The sequence below is a fragment of the Poeciliopsis prolifica genome, unplaced genomic scaffold (genome assembly GCF_027474105.1).
Source record: "Poeciliopsis prolifica strain line A6 unplaced genomic scaffold, Auburn_PproV2 SCAFFOLD151, whole genome shotgun sequence".
Lineage (NCBI taxonomy): Eukaryota > Metazoa > Chordata > Actinopteri > Cyprinodontiformes > Poeciliidae > Poeciliopsis > Poeciliopsis prolifica.
In genome coordinates this window covers 1-20,000 of record NW_026562526.1, presented here as the reverse complement: position 1 = coordinate 20,000, position 20,000 = coordinate 1, and the positions used below count along the sequence as shown (strand labels likewise).

Here is a 20,000-nt window from a genome sequence, read left to right as displayed (position 1 = left end):
GTCTCCCTGACGAGGAGACGTTGGTTTTTAGCTAAACCAACTGTCCCCTGTGTTGCTATAGCGACACCAGCGAGGTGGACGTCCCTCTGAGCAGCCGGGTCGGAACCAGGCGCTACATGGCCCCGGAGGTCCTGGACGACAGCCTCAACAAGAACCACTTCCAGGCTACATCATGGCCGACATGTACAGCTACGGCCTCATCGTCTGGGAGATGAGCAGGCGCTGCGTCACGGGAGGTACGGTCCCCCTGAAACGAGCTGGGGGGGGGAAAGGGGACCACACCCAGCAGGGGGCCGCGCCCAGTGGGGGGCCGCACCCAGCAGGGGGCCGCGCCCAGCGGGGGGCCAAGGGGGGCCGCACCCAGCAGGGGGCCGCGCCCAGCGGGGGGCCAAGGGGGACCACACCCAGCAGGGGGCCACACCCAGCGGGGGGCCGCACCCAGCAGGGGGCCGCGCCCAGCGGGGGGCCACACCCAGTGGGGGGCCGCACCCAGCAGGGGGCCGCGCCCAGCGGGGGGCCAAGGGGGGCCGCGCCCAGCGGGGGGCCAAGGGGGGCCACACCCAGCAGGGGGCCACAGTAACCTGTTGGTCACACGCTACGCTGCAGTTTTCCATGATGGAAATGTAAAGCAATAAATAAGACATATTTCTTATTTATTGCTCAAAAAGCAGCAATGAGAAGCTGAAAAACTGACCAAAATCAATAATGCTGCAGTTATTGATCAGAAGCTACTTTTAAGTATTTAACTACCAAATTGTTCACATTATTAGTTTCCCTTCATTTCCTTTCACCAGCCTGCATACAAACCCCATGTTGTGCCTCTTAGCCCAGCTGCTAACGCTAAAGCTAGAAGCTCTGCTAGCAAACCTGATCTACAAACACGCAATGTTTGCTGGGTCATGTTAGCTTTAGCTTTAGCTCCAGTAGCAGTGATGATGTCATCCTGTCGTCGTGTTTTGGTTATTTCTGGAGTTATTAGTTGATTCTCTTCAGTTTTAATTAGCCTGTTAGCTTCATTTGTTCAGTGAAACTCATGGGTTAGTTTGGTCATTTTCTCAGTTTTGATTCAGTTTTTAGTTGTTGACAGATTAATAACTAAATGTATTGCAGGTTTTAGCTCATTTAGCCTCTCATGTTATGTAATTGTGGAACTGAACCATCATTCTTGTGAATCCTGGTGTTGAACCATGGAGGGTTAAATGTTGACCAGAGGGAGCATCAGCTGACTGGAGGAGTTTTCTCTCTGTTCAGGGATGGTGGAGGACTACCAGCTGCCATACTTCAACATGGTGACCTCTGAACCCTCCTATGAGGACATGCTGGAGGTGGTTTGTGTTAAAGGCCTTCGGCCCTCCGTGTCCAACCGCTGGAACAGCGACGAGGTGAAACAGCAGATCCTGCAGGACGTTGGAATCTGTAACGTTGCTGGTCAGGAGGTTAAACGTCCTGTTGTTGCTTCCGCAGTGCCTTCGAGCCATGCTGAAGCTGATGTCAGAGTGCTGGGCCCACAACCCCGCCTCCCGCCTCACCATCCTCAGAGTGAAGAAGACTCTGGCCAAGATGGTGGAGTCCCAGGACATGAAGATCTGAAGCAGATCCTCGTCTTCCTCCTCCTTCCTCTGCTGCCTCCAGTTTCACCCGACTCACTTATCCTGGACTGGACCCGACCGGACCGGAGCGGAGCGCTTCTCCCAGGCTGCCTCCTTCATCTGCAGGAGGAAGAGGAGGAGAAACGGGGAGATGGGAGGAGCTTCCTCTGGGCGAACGGTGTTCCTCCTCCTCTCTTCCTCGTCTTCATCCAGATGAGACAGCGGCTCGGCGCTTTCTGTGAAAGCCAAACGGGACGTAAAAATCCTGAACTGAGACGAGATGAGCGGAGAGAAGCAGCCCAGTTCAGATGCTCCTTGTTCCTCCTGCCATCCAGGAGTTTATCTCCATCTCCCTGCAGCTTCTTCCTGAACCGACTCGGATCCTCTGAGGAAACTGAAACCTTTTAATGTCCAGGTCTGCCGTCCCGTTTCTGTCCACTTCCTGTGGGGTACGTGGGGGCGGGGCTTCAGATGAAGCTCCACCCATTATCTGATCCACAGGAAGTGGCAGGAGTCTGAGAACCAATCAGATCAAAGAATCCTGCAGGTTTTCATCACAAAGTCAGAATCAAATCTGAAAGTTTGAAATGAGTTGAACTTCAGAGGAACTGGAACCATCTGCTCCCCTCTGATGGACGCATGTTTGATTCGTCCTCTCTGGGTCCTCCAGCCTCCAGTTTGACCACCACAGACCCTGGAGCTCTAACGAAACCATCAGGCCCGTTTCAGCCTGGTTCTGCTCCGTTTCACAGATCAAATGTCTAAACACTCCAGAAGGTTCTGATCCCAATCTGTTTCTGCAGCTCTGCTAACGGTTTCCCTCCACTTCCAGTCTTTGTGCTAAGCTAAGCTAACAGCTCCCTGAAGCTGAAAATGTGGGACTGTCCCTTTAAGTGGAGCAGCAGGAGGCTGTGGTCGCTGCAGCGCCGTGTAAAAATAAAAGGCCAGAATAGGAAGAAGCTCTGGTGTTTCCTGTTGTTCTGTTGTTGTTTGTTGCTGCATGAGTTTAGCAGGAAAATGAAAAAACTCTCTTCATTCTGTCCAGGTCAGCAGTTTGGAAGTAAAGAAGCTGATTTTAGTCCAAACGCTGCTGGTGGGCTCTTCTTTCATTCTCAACGTGTTTCCACAATCATTTCTTACTGATTTGTGTTTCTAAAGATAAAACATCTCAAAAAGAAAATGGAAACGTTTCACTGTAAAATTAGTTTTTCTTTTAGAGTCACTGTTACATAACGCTCTGCTGTACTGAAAGCATTTTAATGAAATATTTCAACAGAAACACAAGTCATGACTCCTATGAAATGTTTTTGTGTGATGGTTGAATTCCCTCCACATGGTGCAGAGAGACGCCTGCAGGACTGAGTTTGATTAGTTAGTAAAAAATACATTAAGCAGGAATATCTTTAGCTGTTTGATTTCTGATAAATTATTATTTTTAATTAAATGACGTACTTTGAACCATTTTATGGATAATAATGTACACATTTAACTGCAGCGCAGCAGGAGGTCCTGAAGAAGCAAAACATCCAGGAAGCAATAAAATGACGTCACCAACCGTCACGTTCTGTGAGGGAGTTTTGACTTCCGGTTTGATTCCGAGGCTTTTAGCGGATCTTTTGTTTTCTAGCTCATCATAATGAACCTTTTCTGCGATGTTCATCATGTTCACATTATTGCAGTGACCAGCAGCTCGGTTTTATTCTGAAAAGCCCAGCCGGAAGTGTGTGGCAGCAGCGCTCCAGCTTGCTGCTGATGACGTCATGGGGGTCCGTCTCGGTCTGCGACATGACGCCTTCAGGCGGTGAAGCTCCGCCAGACGCTTCAGTCCCGAAACCCGCTTCAGTCGGAACCGACTGCTGCTCGGTGCTGGTTCCGGTTCCGGTCCGGGCCGGCGTTACTGGGTCACAGCGAGCTGCTGCCGGAAGGAACAGGCAGAGAGGACGGACTGACCTGTTGGACCGGGGGATTACAACCAGAACCGGAACCATGCTGGCCCGGTTCGGCTGAGGTTCTGTGAGTGAAGCTGCGGTTCGGGTCAGTCCGACCCACTTAGCCTCATGTTTCATTGATAATTAGCTCCATTGTGATCATTTAGGATCTGCATCGATAACTGGATGCTAATCAAAGGAGACTCGATCAGGAATCATTAAATATTCAAATCAATACAGAGAGATCGATTCACATCATCTTTAATTTCTATGTTTTTCTTTATTTCATCCTAATTTGTTTCTAATATTTAGTTCATGTTGATCTGATTTGATCTGTGGAAACATTCAGGAGGCAAAGATTGTCTGGTGGAGGCTCCTCATGCTGTGGGCTCGGCACGGTGGAGGCTCCTCATGCTGTGGGCTCGGCACGGTGGAGGCTCCTCATGCTGTGGGCTCGGCACGGTGGAGGCTCCTCATGCTGTGGGCTGGGCTCAGTTTGCCCCAGTTTTCTGTGATGACTCTTCCGCTGTCAGAGCAGGAAGTCGAAGCGTGACGGCAGATTCTCTTCCTGTTCTTCAGGAGTGGAGCGATGCAGCAGAAGTTGTGCTCCAGAGGTTCTGGCTCCTTCCTGTTGCAGAGGAACGGCCAGGCCTGCGGCGCGCTGCCGCACTCCGTCGCTTCCTGTGAGCTCCCGTTCCGATGCCCCCGATGTGGCGAGCAGCAGCGGTTCGGCAGCCTGGCCTCCCTGCGAGCCCATCTGGAGCAGCGCCACTCCTACCGCTCTCCGGACGCGGCGACTGGAGACTTCAGCATCACCGGGTCGCACCCCGACCCGCTGGTGGCCGCCATCGCCTGGCAGGACGCCAGCCTGCCGGCCCGTAGGGGGCAGCGCCGTGCCGCGCGGCCGCCTCACGTCCGCTCCCTGAGCGACAGCAGAGACGGCAGCGACCTGCAGACCTACGGCGCGGTGAGGAGGCGCACCCAGAGCGTCGGCGTGGGGACGCAGGAGGAAGGGGTGGATGATGAAGATACAGGAGAGGAAGCAGGAGAGACCAGAGACGGGTCAGAGGTCAAGCAGTCAGACTCAGGACGCCTCCATCACCTCCCGCTCCCTCCGGCGGACCCGGACCCGGTTGGTGAGTTTGTCCTCCGGCGCGTCTCCTCGTCCACCAGCAGGAAGTTGACGTCTCTTCTTCACCGCTCCACCAGCGCAGAGCTCCTACTGCGGCCGGGAAACGGCGGCGGCGGTGCGGCGGCGGCTGGCCGGCATCCTGCGGGCCGCCGACGGCACCATGCAGCGGCGCCTGGCCAAGGTCAGCACGGAGCTGGCCCGGACCGACACCGAGCTGCTGTGTGAGCGCGCTCACTGGCAGCACCTGGCGCAGGAGCGGCAGCAGGTGGCGGAGCGGCAACGATCGCTCAGCCAGCAGGTGGACGTGGCCGTCATGGTGATCGCCGCCCTGAGGGAGCAGCTCAACGCCTCCGAGAGCGAGCTGGAGCGCCGGGAGAGGTAGGTACCGGCTGGGTCCGGCTGGGTCCGGCGTTCAAACCGGCACCGGTCCCAGCGTCTGTGTTGACCTCCCGCTGGGTTTCCAGGGAGGTGCTCACCATCCAGAGGTTCCTGGACGCCGCCGCCCGCCAGGAGACGAGCGGGAAAGTCCGGATCCAGCGCTTCATCGAGAACCTGCTGGGTCGGATCGCCCTGGCGGAGAGGCTGGTGGAGTTCTACCAGGAGAACAACGGCGGGGCGGCGCCCGGTAGGGCGGCGTGCTGCCGCCACAAGGTACGGCAGCGCCCCCTGGTGGAGTTCTGGGTTGTTGCAGATCAGTTTTGGTTTTTTCCTGCTTTGATTTGCTGATTTTTCTCTCATTTCGTGTTTCTCTGCGTTTTGTCTGCAGCCTGATGACGGCCGACACAGAATCACTAAAAGCAGGTCAGACTTTCTTTGTTCTTCTGATCCAAATGTCAAAATGTTCAGATTTCAGCCCAAAACAACCAGATGAAGAACCTGGAGGTTCTGTTGGATCAGCAGAACCTGGAGGTTCTGTTGGATCAGTTCCATTTTAGCCGTAGAAACATAAACTAAACATTTCCTCCATCATTCTGGACACTGCCGTCCTCTGAGCCCACAGCATGATTGAGCCACCGCCGTGCCTCCTGGCTGGTTCTGCTGGTTCCCGACCCGGTAACCGTCTCTGATGTTTCCAGGTCCGCCGGGGGTCAGCTGTTCTCCGGTCTCCATGACAGCAGGACTCAGTCGTCCTGCCGGGTCGGCGGCGGGCCTCTGGGCTCCAAAGCGGGTCCGGACCGGGACCGGGAGCGCCAGGAACGCCTGGCCCAGTCCTCCAGGCTGTTCTGCCGACCGGAGCACAGGGATGACATCTGGAACCAGCAGCGGCGCGGTCCACCGGGTACGAGGCCTAGAACTGTAGGCCGGCCCAGACAGACGGGCCTGAACAGAACCGGCTTCCCTCGGTTCCTCTAGGCATCGGATCGAGTTCTGCTGGCACCTTTTAGTTCTGGATGTCTGCTGAAGTGAAGTGGACCGGAAAACAACCCGGTTCTGATGGTATTCAGAACCAACAGAAGGACCAACCGGACCAGTGTTCTGTTCTGGATCCAACCTCTGTAGGGCGGTTCTGGTTCTTATTCATCAGCATGAACCAATCGGGTCAGAACCAGAGTAGTTATTAATCACAAACTCTCCCTTTCCTCGGGTCAAACCTTCTCATTCTGACCCGGTTCTGCAGAACCTCCAGGAGTTCTGTTGCTTTTTCTGTCCAGTTTTCCAGAGGACGGATGGACGGATCCCGATCAGGTTCTGGTCCAGGTTCTGGTCCAGGTTCTGGTCCAGGTTCTGATCCCGGTTCTGATCCAGGTTAACATCCAGAGCAAATATTTTCCAACAGTAGATGTCAGCAGTGGTGGGAAACATCTCCGCTAATGTGCTAATAGCACAGCTAGTTTTTCATTTAGTTTAAAACATTAGCCTAGCTTAGATTAAATTCTCCTCAAATTTCAAATTGACTTTCAGTTGAATAAATTCATCATCTGTGTTCAAGTTTAGGTCGTTACTGTTAGCAAATCTTCAGGTGTTCAGACATTTACATGCCATTATTTTGAAGGATTGGAGACCGTTTCCTCTCCAGAACTTTTCTCTTTTCCTCCCAAGTATTTTTATGGATCAAAAAGAAAGAAACAACAAACAAACATCTGATTTCCTAGAGACAGCTGGTCGGCATCGACATGGTTGATATTAGCATGTTAGCTTCCACTTAGGCCATGTTGGTCTAGCATTTTAGCAGCAGCTCCAGCAAAAGCGCTTTAGCGTTAGCTTTAGCTAAATACATGCTGTTGTAGCCATTTAACATTAGCTTCTGCTAAAGACCTTGTTGTTGTAGCGCGTTAGCATTATCAGAACTAATGATTAGAATTATTGCTTTGTTGTTAGCATAGCCAACGATTAGCTAGCGGTGTCCACCATTAAAGGTTCTGGAAGAACCTAAAGAACTACTGACCCGGTCCAGTTTATCAGACCAGAGGAATGAGTTCTGTTGGAGCTGGTCGGGTTGATGGACCAGGAGCCAGCTGGGGAGAGGTTCTGGAGATGTTCCCGGACCTGTCCTCCAGAATGGACCGACCCGATTAGAGATCAGGTTCTGGAGCCGCAGCAGCGGTTTGGTTTGGGTCAGAAAGCACCGACTGGTACCGGGTCTGGGTCAGATACAACCTACATGAACTAACTGTTGGTCCGAGGCCCGGTTTGGTTCGGTTCTGGATGAAACGATTAATGGAGCCCAGAACCGTCCCGTACCAGAACGAAGCAGAACCTGACGGATGCCGGATGCTCTGAATGTTCTCTGGGTCTGAACCGGGCTCAGAACCAGAAACGGGTCACCTGCAGTGTTTCTGCCCTGATCCGATGAGTCTGCTCCTCCCAGAGTTCAACCGGCGCCGACCCGTGGTTCTGCTGACCCGGTCCTCATCACAGCGTCGGTGTTCAGCTGGTTCTGATGGTCCAATCAGAACCACCTCGTGAAAAATGGGTTTAAATAATCTAGAACCCAACAGAACCGGGAGAGAAGGTTTGTGTTCGGAACCGGCCGATCCTGATTGGAGAAAAATGTTCTGGATGTTTCCTTCATTCACAGGTTCTGGTTCTGGTTCTGGTTCATTAAATGTTTCTGTGTAAATAACGGGTCACCTGGCGGGTCACCTGATGGGTCACCTGGCGGGTCACCTGACGGGTCACCTGGCGGGTCACCTGACGGGTCGCCAGTCTGTCGCAGCCTCTCCCCCCCACCAAGTATTTCTGCTCTGATTTCTGGTGGAAAATCTTAATGCATTTGAAAAAAAGACTAAACTAATTCACTACGAGAGAAAAATGTTTTTACAGTGAAATTATCGACCACTCGTCATTTTTAATTTGGTCTTATTTCAAATGTTTTTGCAGTGTTCAATAATGTTAAGCAAATTTTCACCAACAAACTGAAATTTCCAGATTAATTTAAATAATTCTTGAATTTTTAATGATTTGGAAAATTTGCAAGAAAGAACAGATTTAAAATAAAACAAGCATAAAAATAGAACATTTCTGAACTAGTAATCTGGGTTTTCGTGGAGCTGATGATCTTTGATGTTTCTGCCTCAGAATCAGTTTAAATTTTTACATTTTCTCACTAATTTTAACTTTTTGACTCCAGTTTTTGTTTCGTGTAAATATGTGAAGCTAACTTATACATTTTTTGTTGTAAATTTTCTTCAATCTAATTTCGCCCTGATGCTTGGTGGTTCAGTGGTAGCCATGGTGACCCCTGACCTCTGACCTGAGCTCTTAGTTTTCTAGAAAGCTGTTGAATGTTTGGTGGAAGGTAGAAACCTGTGGCCTCCGTGGTGAAGCATGCTGTAGCTGCTGGTGTCTCTATATCCTGCTGTGTGTTTTCTAGCTGACAAACTTATTTTGGCGGTCTGAGCAGGAAGTTGCACTTTGCTGGTTGTTTTCACACCAGGAGACGAATGTCGGCGATCAGTCGCTGACTGGCTCTGATAAGAGAGGCCGCTGGGTTTCCATGTTGTGTTCGTGTCGTGTGTTCTTCCCTGGGCCGGTTCGGTCCGTTTGGACCCGGCTGGGAGGAGTAATCTCTAGTTTGGTGCCTTTGCTCCAGTAGTCTGTGAAACACTGTGAGGAGCTGCAGTCTGTCTGTCCTGATGTTCCACGGATTAAAGAACAAACATGAGACCAAACTCGCCGCCGGTTCTGACTCATTCGGGTTTCTCTGAACGTCTGCCGGTTCTGAAAGGTTCTGCTCACTTTAGTGAACATGTTGGTCTAAATGTGTCAGTTTCATCATCATGAGGTTCACAGTGCATGTTTTTCTAAAATACTGAATCACTTCATACCTGAAGGCGCCGGCGTCTTCCTGACCAATTAACCACATTTCTAATCAATCGAATGTCTGATAATCAATCAAGTCAATCAGTCAAACACAAACTGGGCTTCAACTCTAAGACTTTAAAACCTTTTTCATCTAAACTTTTCTGCAGGTGCAAATGCAGATCAATCATATTCTGGATGACGATGCAAATCTGTTTTCATATTGAATCTTTTAATGATCAATTATTGCAGCTAAACTTATTTGGTTCCAAGTTAAACCTTTTTTTTTATAGAAAGTACCACTCGTCTGCTTTTTACTGCACATTTTATATGAAGATTGACTAACGAAGTCTTCATACAGCAGCTAATGTAGCCATGGCTAACATTACCTTAGCCATGGCTAACATTACCTTAGCCATGGCTAACATTACCTTAGCCATGGCTACATTAGCTGTTGCTAAGTTAGCTAACCTGTAATAAGTAATAATCTGGGTTTATTAAGATTCATTTGTGTTTAATTGGCTCTGAATGTTTGTCAATTTTTGGCAAATGGATGAAAAACTGGACTTTTTTACTTCTTTTAGAAAGTTTGTGCTCACATTTTTGTTTTTCGTTATATTTGATATTTCGATAAACTGAATTAGTTTGTTTCCGTCTTCATCTTCCTCATCCTCATTTCTCCATTTTCATCCATTTCAATGATTTAAAGATGATTATGACTGTTTCTGCAGACCTAGCATACATCTTTACCCAGAATGCAATGCAGCATGAACGTGTCAATATTTTATTAACATTTACAAAAACTAAATAACCTGCAGTATCATTGCTGTATTGTTTTTACATTTAAATATTTCTCAAATCAAGTTAATAGTTATAGTTAATCCTTTGAAAGAAACCCGGAAGACAGAAACGAGAAGTCTGCAGTGGGCGGAGCCAAGATAGCATCTGGATTAAATGTCTTTGGGGCTTGCCATACCAGGTGCCGGAAGGTCTAGTGATCATTTGATGGATGGTCGGTGAGTTTCAGCTTCTGGTAGTTTAACATTTTCACAGTTACTGAAGTTCAGGCGCTGCAATAACAATAAGAATAACAATAATAATCAGTTATGAACGTGATGCTAAACGTTGCTCTGGTTGGTGTTATGTTTGTGTTTGATATAAATCAGACGTTGTGCTTCTTCTTAGATACTTTTATTAAAGTCGCTCTGGCTCCTTCGCTCATACAGGTTAAACAGATGCGTCACTAATGACTGACTGCTTCTGTTGTCCTATTCTTGACATTTATGCAATCACCTGTGTTCGTGACTGCCATCTAGTGGACATAAACAATTCATTCAATCATCACAGTTACCATCATGCGAATGCTGACACTGACACACTGATACACACTGATACACACTGATACACACTGATACACTGACACACACTGACACACACTGACACACACTGATACACACTGATACACTGATACACACTGATACACACTGACACACACTGACACACTGATACACACTGACACACAATGACACACTGATACACACTGATACACAATGACACACACTGACACACACTGATACACACTGATACACTGATACACACTGATACACACTGACACACACTGACACACTGATACACACTGACACACAATGACACACTGATACACACTGATACACAATGACACACACACTGACACACACTGATACACACTGATACACTGATACACACTGATACACACTGACACACACTGACACACTGATACACACTGACACACAATGACACACTGATACACACTGATACACACTGACACACACTGACACACTGATACACACTGACACACAATGACACACTGATACACACTGATACACAATGACACACACTGACACACACTGACACACACTGATACACACTGTGTAACAGGTTGGCCTTTTACGGCTGGATTTTTCAGTGCAGATCGATGATATCAGGCAGAGTTTAGGTGGAACAGCAGGTTTATTCCTCCCAGCATCACAAACAATGTCACACTCTTGTCTTACAAACATCTCAATGTCTCAATATCTCTCACAGGTGAAAATTGCAATCTTAAATAGTCCCAGCTGTGACAGTTAAAACAATCTGAAAATTCATAAGAGAATCCCATCTTACTCTGTTCCCCTTAATTGAATAAAATACATTTTACTATAACCACATCAACTTCCTTTTTATAAATATTTTTTATGTTTTAACCTTACCCTTACTAAAACACCATAAAACAGTACACCATAAAACAATACACCCCTCTCCCATTCTTCTCAATGGTCTCTCCCAGGACCTATCATTGTCCAGCCCCTTAGGACAATATTTGTCCAACATCCTGAGAGGACACATAAAAAGACAGGTGAGTCACTATATTAGCACATTCCATACCTAATAAATTATGCACATCATTTATTTAGTTTTATCCACCAATAGCTCATTGCTCTGAGTACCAATTCTCCTCTCTTCACAGTTAACCACCTCCACTGGCCAATGAGGAGCAGCTGTGAAGAGCCCAGAACAAAGGCTACACACTAATCACTAAAATACTCAATAAATACAATTAAAACTTCCTGAGTGCAAAATGTTAATTTATAGATCTACTTTGAAAGTGCAGTGCTAAATAAAGTACATAGTGAGGAAGTGCAAATGTTTTTACAGTGCTATACAATACATTGAATAAATTAATTCAGTAATGAAGGCCTCTTCATTACACACTGACACACTGATACACACAAACACACACCGACACACACTGACACACACTGATACACACTGATACACACAAACACACACCAACACACACTGACACACACTGATACACACTGATACACACAAACACACACCGACACACACTGACACACTGATACACACTGATACACACAAACACACACCGACACACACTGACACACACTGATACACACTGATACACACAAACACACACCGACACACACTGACACACACTGATACACACTGATACACACAAACACACACCGACACACACTGACACACACTGATACACACTGACACACACTGACACACACTGACACACACTGATACACACTGATACACACTGACACACACTGACACACACTGATACACACTGATACACACTGACACACTGACACACACTGATACACACAAACACACACCGACACACACTGACACACACTGATACACACAAACACACACACACACTGACACACTGATACACACTGACACACACTGACACACTGACACACACTGATACACACTGATACACACTGATACACACAACACACACCGACACACTGATACACTGATACACACAAACACACACTGACACACACTGACACACACTGATACACACTGATACACACTGACACACACTGATACACACAAACACACACCGACACACACTGATACACTGATACACACAAACACACACTGACACACACTGACACACACTGACACACACTGACACACACTGACACACTGATACACACTGATACACAAACACACACTGATGCACACTGATACACTGACACACTGACACACTGATACACACTGATACACACTGATACACACAAACACACCGACACACTGATACACTGATACACACAAACACACACTGACACACACTGACACACACTGATACACACTGACACACACTGACACACACTGACACACACTGATACACACTGATACACACTGATACACACAAACACACACCGACACACACTGATACACTGATACACACACACACTGACACACACTGACACACACTGACACACACTGACACACACTGACACACACTGACACACTGATACACACTGATACACACAAACACACACTGATGCACACTGATACACTGACACACACTGACACACTGATACACACTGATACACACTGATACACACAAACACACACTGATACACTGACACACACTGACACACTGATACACACTGATACACACTGATACACACTGATACACACAAACACACACTGATACACTGACACACACTGACACACTGACACACACTGACACACTGATACACACTGATACACACAAACACACACTGACACACTGACACACTGACACACACTGATACACACTGATACACACTGATACACACAAACACACTGATACACACTGACACACACTGACACACACTGACACACACTGATACACACTGATACACACTGACACACTGACACACACTGATACACACTGATACACACTGACACACACTGACACACACTGATACACACTGATACACACTGATACACACACACACACCGACACACTGATACACTGATACACACAAACACACACTGACACACACTGACACACACTGATACACACTGATACACTGATACACACTGACACACACTGACACACACTGACACACACTGACACACTGATACACACTGATACACACAAACACACACTGATGCACACTGATACACTGACACACACTGACACACTGATACACACTGATACACACTGATACACACAAACACACACTGATACACTGACACACACTGACACACTGATACACACTGATACACACTGATACACACTGATACACAAAAACACACTGATACACTGACACACACTGACACACACTGACACACACTGACACACTGATACACACTGATACACACAAACACACACTGACACACACTGATACACTGACACACACTGACACACACTGATACACACTGATACACACAAACACACACTGATACACACTGACACACACTGACACACACTGACACACACTGATACACACTGACACACTGACACACTGATACACACTGATACACACTGACACACACTGACACACACTGATACACACTGACACACACTGATACACTGACACACACTGACACACACTGACACACACTGATACACTGATACACACTGACACACTGACACACACTGATACACACTGACACACACTGACACACACTGACACACTGATACACACTGATACACACTGACACACTGACACACACTGATACACTGACACACACTGACACACACTGATACACACTGATACACACTGACACACTGACACACACTGATACACACAAACACACACCGACACACACTGACACACACTGATACACACTGACACACACTGACACACACTGACACACACTGATACACACTGACACACACTGACACACTGATACACACTGATACACACTGATACACACAACACACCGACACACACTGACACACACTGACACACACTGACACACACTGACACACACTGATACACTGATACACACAAACACACACTGACACACACTGACACACACTGATACACACTGATACACTGATACACACTGACACACACTGACACACACTGACACACTGATACACACTGATACACACAAACACACACTGATACACTGACACACACTGACACACTGATACACACTGATACACACTGATACACACAAACACACACTGATGCACACTGATACACTGACACACACTGACACACTGATACACACTGATACACACTGATACACAAACACACACTGACACACACTGATACACTGACACACACTGACACACACTGATACACACTGATACACACTGATACACACAAACACACACTGACACACTGATGCACACTGATACACTGACACACACTGACACACTGATACACACTGATACACACAAACACACACTGATACACACTGACACACTGACACACACTGACACACACTGATACACACTGATACACACACTGATACACACAAACACACACTGACACACACTGACACACTGATACACACTGATACACAATGACACACACTGACACACTGATACACACTGATACACACTGATACACACAAACACACACCGACACACTGATACACTGATACACACAAACACACACTGACACACTGACACACACTGAAACACACTGACACACACTGACACACACTGATACACACGATACACACAAACACACACAAACACACACTGACACACACTGACACACTGATACACACTGATACACACTGATACACACTGACACACTGACACACACTGACACATTAATACACACTGATACACACTGATACACACTGATACACACTGATACACACTGACACACACTGACACATTAATACACATTAATACACACTGATACACACTGATACACACTGATACACACTGACACACACTGACACACACTGACACACTGACACACACTGACACATTAATACACATTAATACACACTGATACACACTGATACACACTGATACACACAAACACACACCGACACACTGACACACACTGATACACACTGATACACACAAACACACACCGACACACACTGACACACTGATACACACTGACACACACTGATACACACTGATACACTGACACACACTGACACACTGATACACACTGACACACTGATACACACAAACACACACGACACACACTGACACACACTGATACACACTGACACACACTGACACACACTGACACACACTGATACACACTGACACACACTGACACACTGATACACACTGATACACACTGATACACACAAACACACTGACACACACTGACACACACTGATACACTGATACACTGACACACACTGACACACACTGACACACACTGACACACACTGACACACTGATACACTGATACACACAAACACACACTGATACACTGACACACACTGACACACTGACACACTGACACACACTGATACACACAAACACACACCGACACACACTGACACACACTGATACACACAAACACACACTGATACACTGACACACACTGACACACACTGACACACTGATACACACTGATACACACAAACACACACTGACACACACTGATACACTGACACACACTGATACACACTGATACACACAAACACACACCGACACACACTGACACACACTGATACACACTGACACACACTGACACACACTGACACACACTGATACACACTGATACACACTGACACACTGACACACACTGATACACACTGATACACACTGACACACTGACACACACTGATACACACTGACACACACTGATACACACTGACACACACTGACACACACTGACACACACTGATACACACTGATACACACTGACACACTGACACACACTGATACACACTGACACACTGACACACACTGACACACACTGATACACACTGACACACACTGACACACTGACACACACTGATACACACTGATACACACTGACACACTGACACACACTGATACACACTGACACACACTGACACACACTGATACACACTGACACACTGACACACTGACACACACTGATACACACAAACACACACCGACACACACTGACACACACTGATACACACTGACACACACTGACACACTGACACACACTGATACACACTGACACACACTGACACACTGATACACACTGATACACACTGATACACACAAACACACACCGACACACACTGATACACTGATACACACAAACACACACTGACACACACTGACACACACTGATACACACTGATACACACTGACACACTGACACACTGATACACACAAACACACACCGACACACACTGACACACACTGATACACACTGACACACACTGACACACACTGACACACACTGATACACACTGACACACACTGACACACTGATACACACTGATACACACTGATACACACAAACACACACCGACACACACTGATACACTGATACACACAAACACACACTGACACACACTGACACACACTGATACACACTGACACACACTGACACACTGATACACACTGATACACACTGATACACACAAACACACACCGACACACACTGACACTGATACACACAAACACACACTGACACACACTGACACACACTGATACACACTGATACACTGATACACACTGACACACACTGACACACACTGACACACTGATACACACTGATACACACAAACACACACTGATACACTGACACACACTGACACACTGATACACACTGATACACACAAACACACACTGATGCACACTGATACACTGACACACACTGACACACTGATACACACTGATACACACTGATACACACAAACACACACTGACACACACTAATACACTGACACACACTGACACACACTGATACACACTGATACACACTGATACACACAAACACACACTGACACTGATGCACACTGATACACTGACACACACTGACACACTGATACACACTGATACACACAAACACACTGATACACACTGACACACTGACACACACACACACTGATACACACTGATACACACTGATACACACAAACACACACTGACACACACTGACACACTGATACACACTGATACACAATGACACACACTGACACACTGATACACACTGATACACACAAACACACACCGACACACACTGATACACTGATACACAAACACACACTGACACACACTGACACACTGAAACACACTGACACACACTGACACACACTGATACACACTGATACACACAAACACACACAAACACACACTGACACACACTGACACACTGATACACACTGATACACACTGATACACACTGACACACTGACACACACTGACACATTAATACACACTGATACACACTGATACACACTGATACACACTGATACACACTGACACACTGACACACACTGACACACACTGACACACTGACACACACTGACACATTAATACACATTAATACACACTGATACACACTGATACACACTGATACACACAAACACACACTGACACACACTGATACACACTGATACACACAAACACACACCGACACCACTGACACACACTGATACACACTGACACACACTGACACACACTGACACACACTGATACACACTGATACACACTGACACACTGACACACACTGATACACACTGATACACACTGACACACTGACACACACTGACACATTAATACACATTAATACACATTAATACACACTGATACACACTGATACACACTGATACACACTGACACACACTGACACACTGACACACTGACACACACTGACACATTAATACACATTAATACACACTGATACACACTGATACACACTGATACACACAAACACACACCGACACACACTGACACACACTGATACACACTGATACACACAAACACACACCGACACACACTGACACACACTGATACACACTGACACACACTGACACACACTGACACACACTGATACACACTGACACACTGACACACTGACACACACTGATACACACTGATACACACTGACACACTGACACACACTGACACACACTGATACACACTGATACACACTGACACACACTGACACACACTGATACACACAAACACACCGACACACACTGACACACACTGATACACACTGATACACACAAACACACACCGACACACACTGACACACTGATACACACTGATACACACAAAACACACTGACACACTGACACACACTGATACACACTGATACACACAAACACACACCGACACACACTGACACACACTGATACACACTGATACACACAAACACACACCGACACACACTGACACACACTGATACACACTGACACACACTGACACACACTGACACACACTGACACACACTGATACACACTGATACACACTGACACACTGACACACACTGATACACACTGATACACACTGACACACTGACACACACTGACACACACTGATACACACTGATACACACTGACACACTGACACACACTGATACACACACACACACACACTGACACTGATACACACTGACACACTGACACACACTGATACACACTGACACACACTGACACACTGATACACACTGATACACACTGATACACACAAACACACACGACACACACTGACACTGATACACACAAACACACACTGACACACACTGACACACACTGATACACACTGATACACTGATACACACTGACACACACTGACACACTGACACACTGACACACACTGACACACTGATACACTGATACACACACACACTGACACACTGATACTGACACACACTGACACACTGATACACACTGATACACTGATACACACAAACACACTGATACACTGACACACTGACACACACTGACACACTGATACACACTGATACACACAAACACACACTGACACACTGATACACTGACACACACTGACACACACTGATACACACTGATACACACTGATACACACAAACACACACACACTGACACACACTGATACACACTGACACACACTGACACACACTGACACACACTGATACACACTGATACACTGACACACTGACACACACTGATACACACTGATACACACTGACACACACTGACACACACTGATACACACACTGACACACACTGATACACACTGACACACACTGACACACTGACACTGATACACACTGATACACACTGACACACTGACACACACTGATACAACACACTGACACACACTGACACACTGATACACACTGACACACACTGACACACTGACACACACTGATACACACTGATACACACTGACACACACTGACACACACTGATACACACTGACACACACTGACACACACTGATACACTGATACACACTGACACACTGACACACACTGATACACACAAACACACACGACACACTGACACACACTGACACACTGACACACACTGACACACTGACACACACTGATACACACTGACACACACTGACTGATACACTGATACACACTGATACACACAAACACACACCGACACACACTGATACACTGATACACACAACACACTGACACACTGACACACACTGAACACACTGATACACTGATACACACTGACACACACTGACACTGACACACTGATACACACTGATACAACAAACACACTGATACACTGACACCCACTGACACACTGATACACACTGATACACACTGATACACACAAACACACACGACACACTGATACACTGATACACACAAACACACTGACACACACTGACACACTGAAACACACTGACACACTGACACACTGATACACACTGATACACACACACACACAAACACAC

At 46.9% G+C, this 20,000-nt stretch overlaps 2 protein-coding genes across 2 annotated transcripts in view; both read left to right on the top strand.

Moving 5' to 3' along the window:
• The window catches only part of LOC129355944 (bone morphogenetic protein receptor type-1A-like), a 19,139-nt gene extending 15,990 nt beyond the window's left edge, over positions 1-3,149 (top strand). The window contains 4 exon segments of the mRNA XM_055025581.1: positions 62-162; positions 165-236; positions 1,252-1,382; positions 1,465-3,149. Coding sequence (XP_054881556.1) covers positions 62-162; positions 165-236; positions 1,252-1,382; positions 1,465-1,590 — 430 coding nt within the window. The 3' untranslated portion in view covers positions 1,591-3,149.
• A 135-nt stretch (positions 3,150-3,284) lies between these two features.
• On the top strand, positions 3,285-8,750 carry LOC129355956 (protein ZNF365-like). The gene is given in 7 exon segments (XM_055025589.1): positions 3,285-3,602; positions 4,097-4,653; positions 4,727-5,027; positions 5,114-5,300; positions 5,416-5,450; positions 5,726-5,913; positions 5,916-8,750. Coding segments are annotated over 6 exon segments (1,284 nt in total). The 5' UTR covers positions 3,285-3,602; positions 4,097-4,106; the 3' UTR covers positions 5,942-8,750.
• The last annotated feature ends 11,250 nt before the right edge of the window (positions 8,751-20,000 follow it).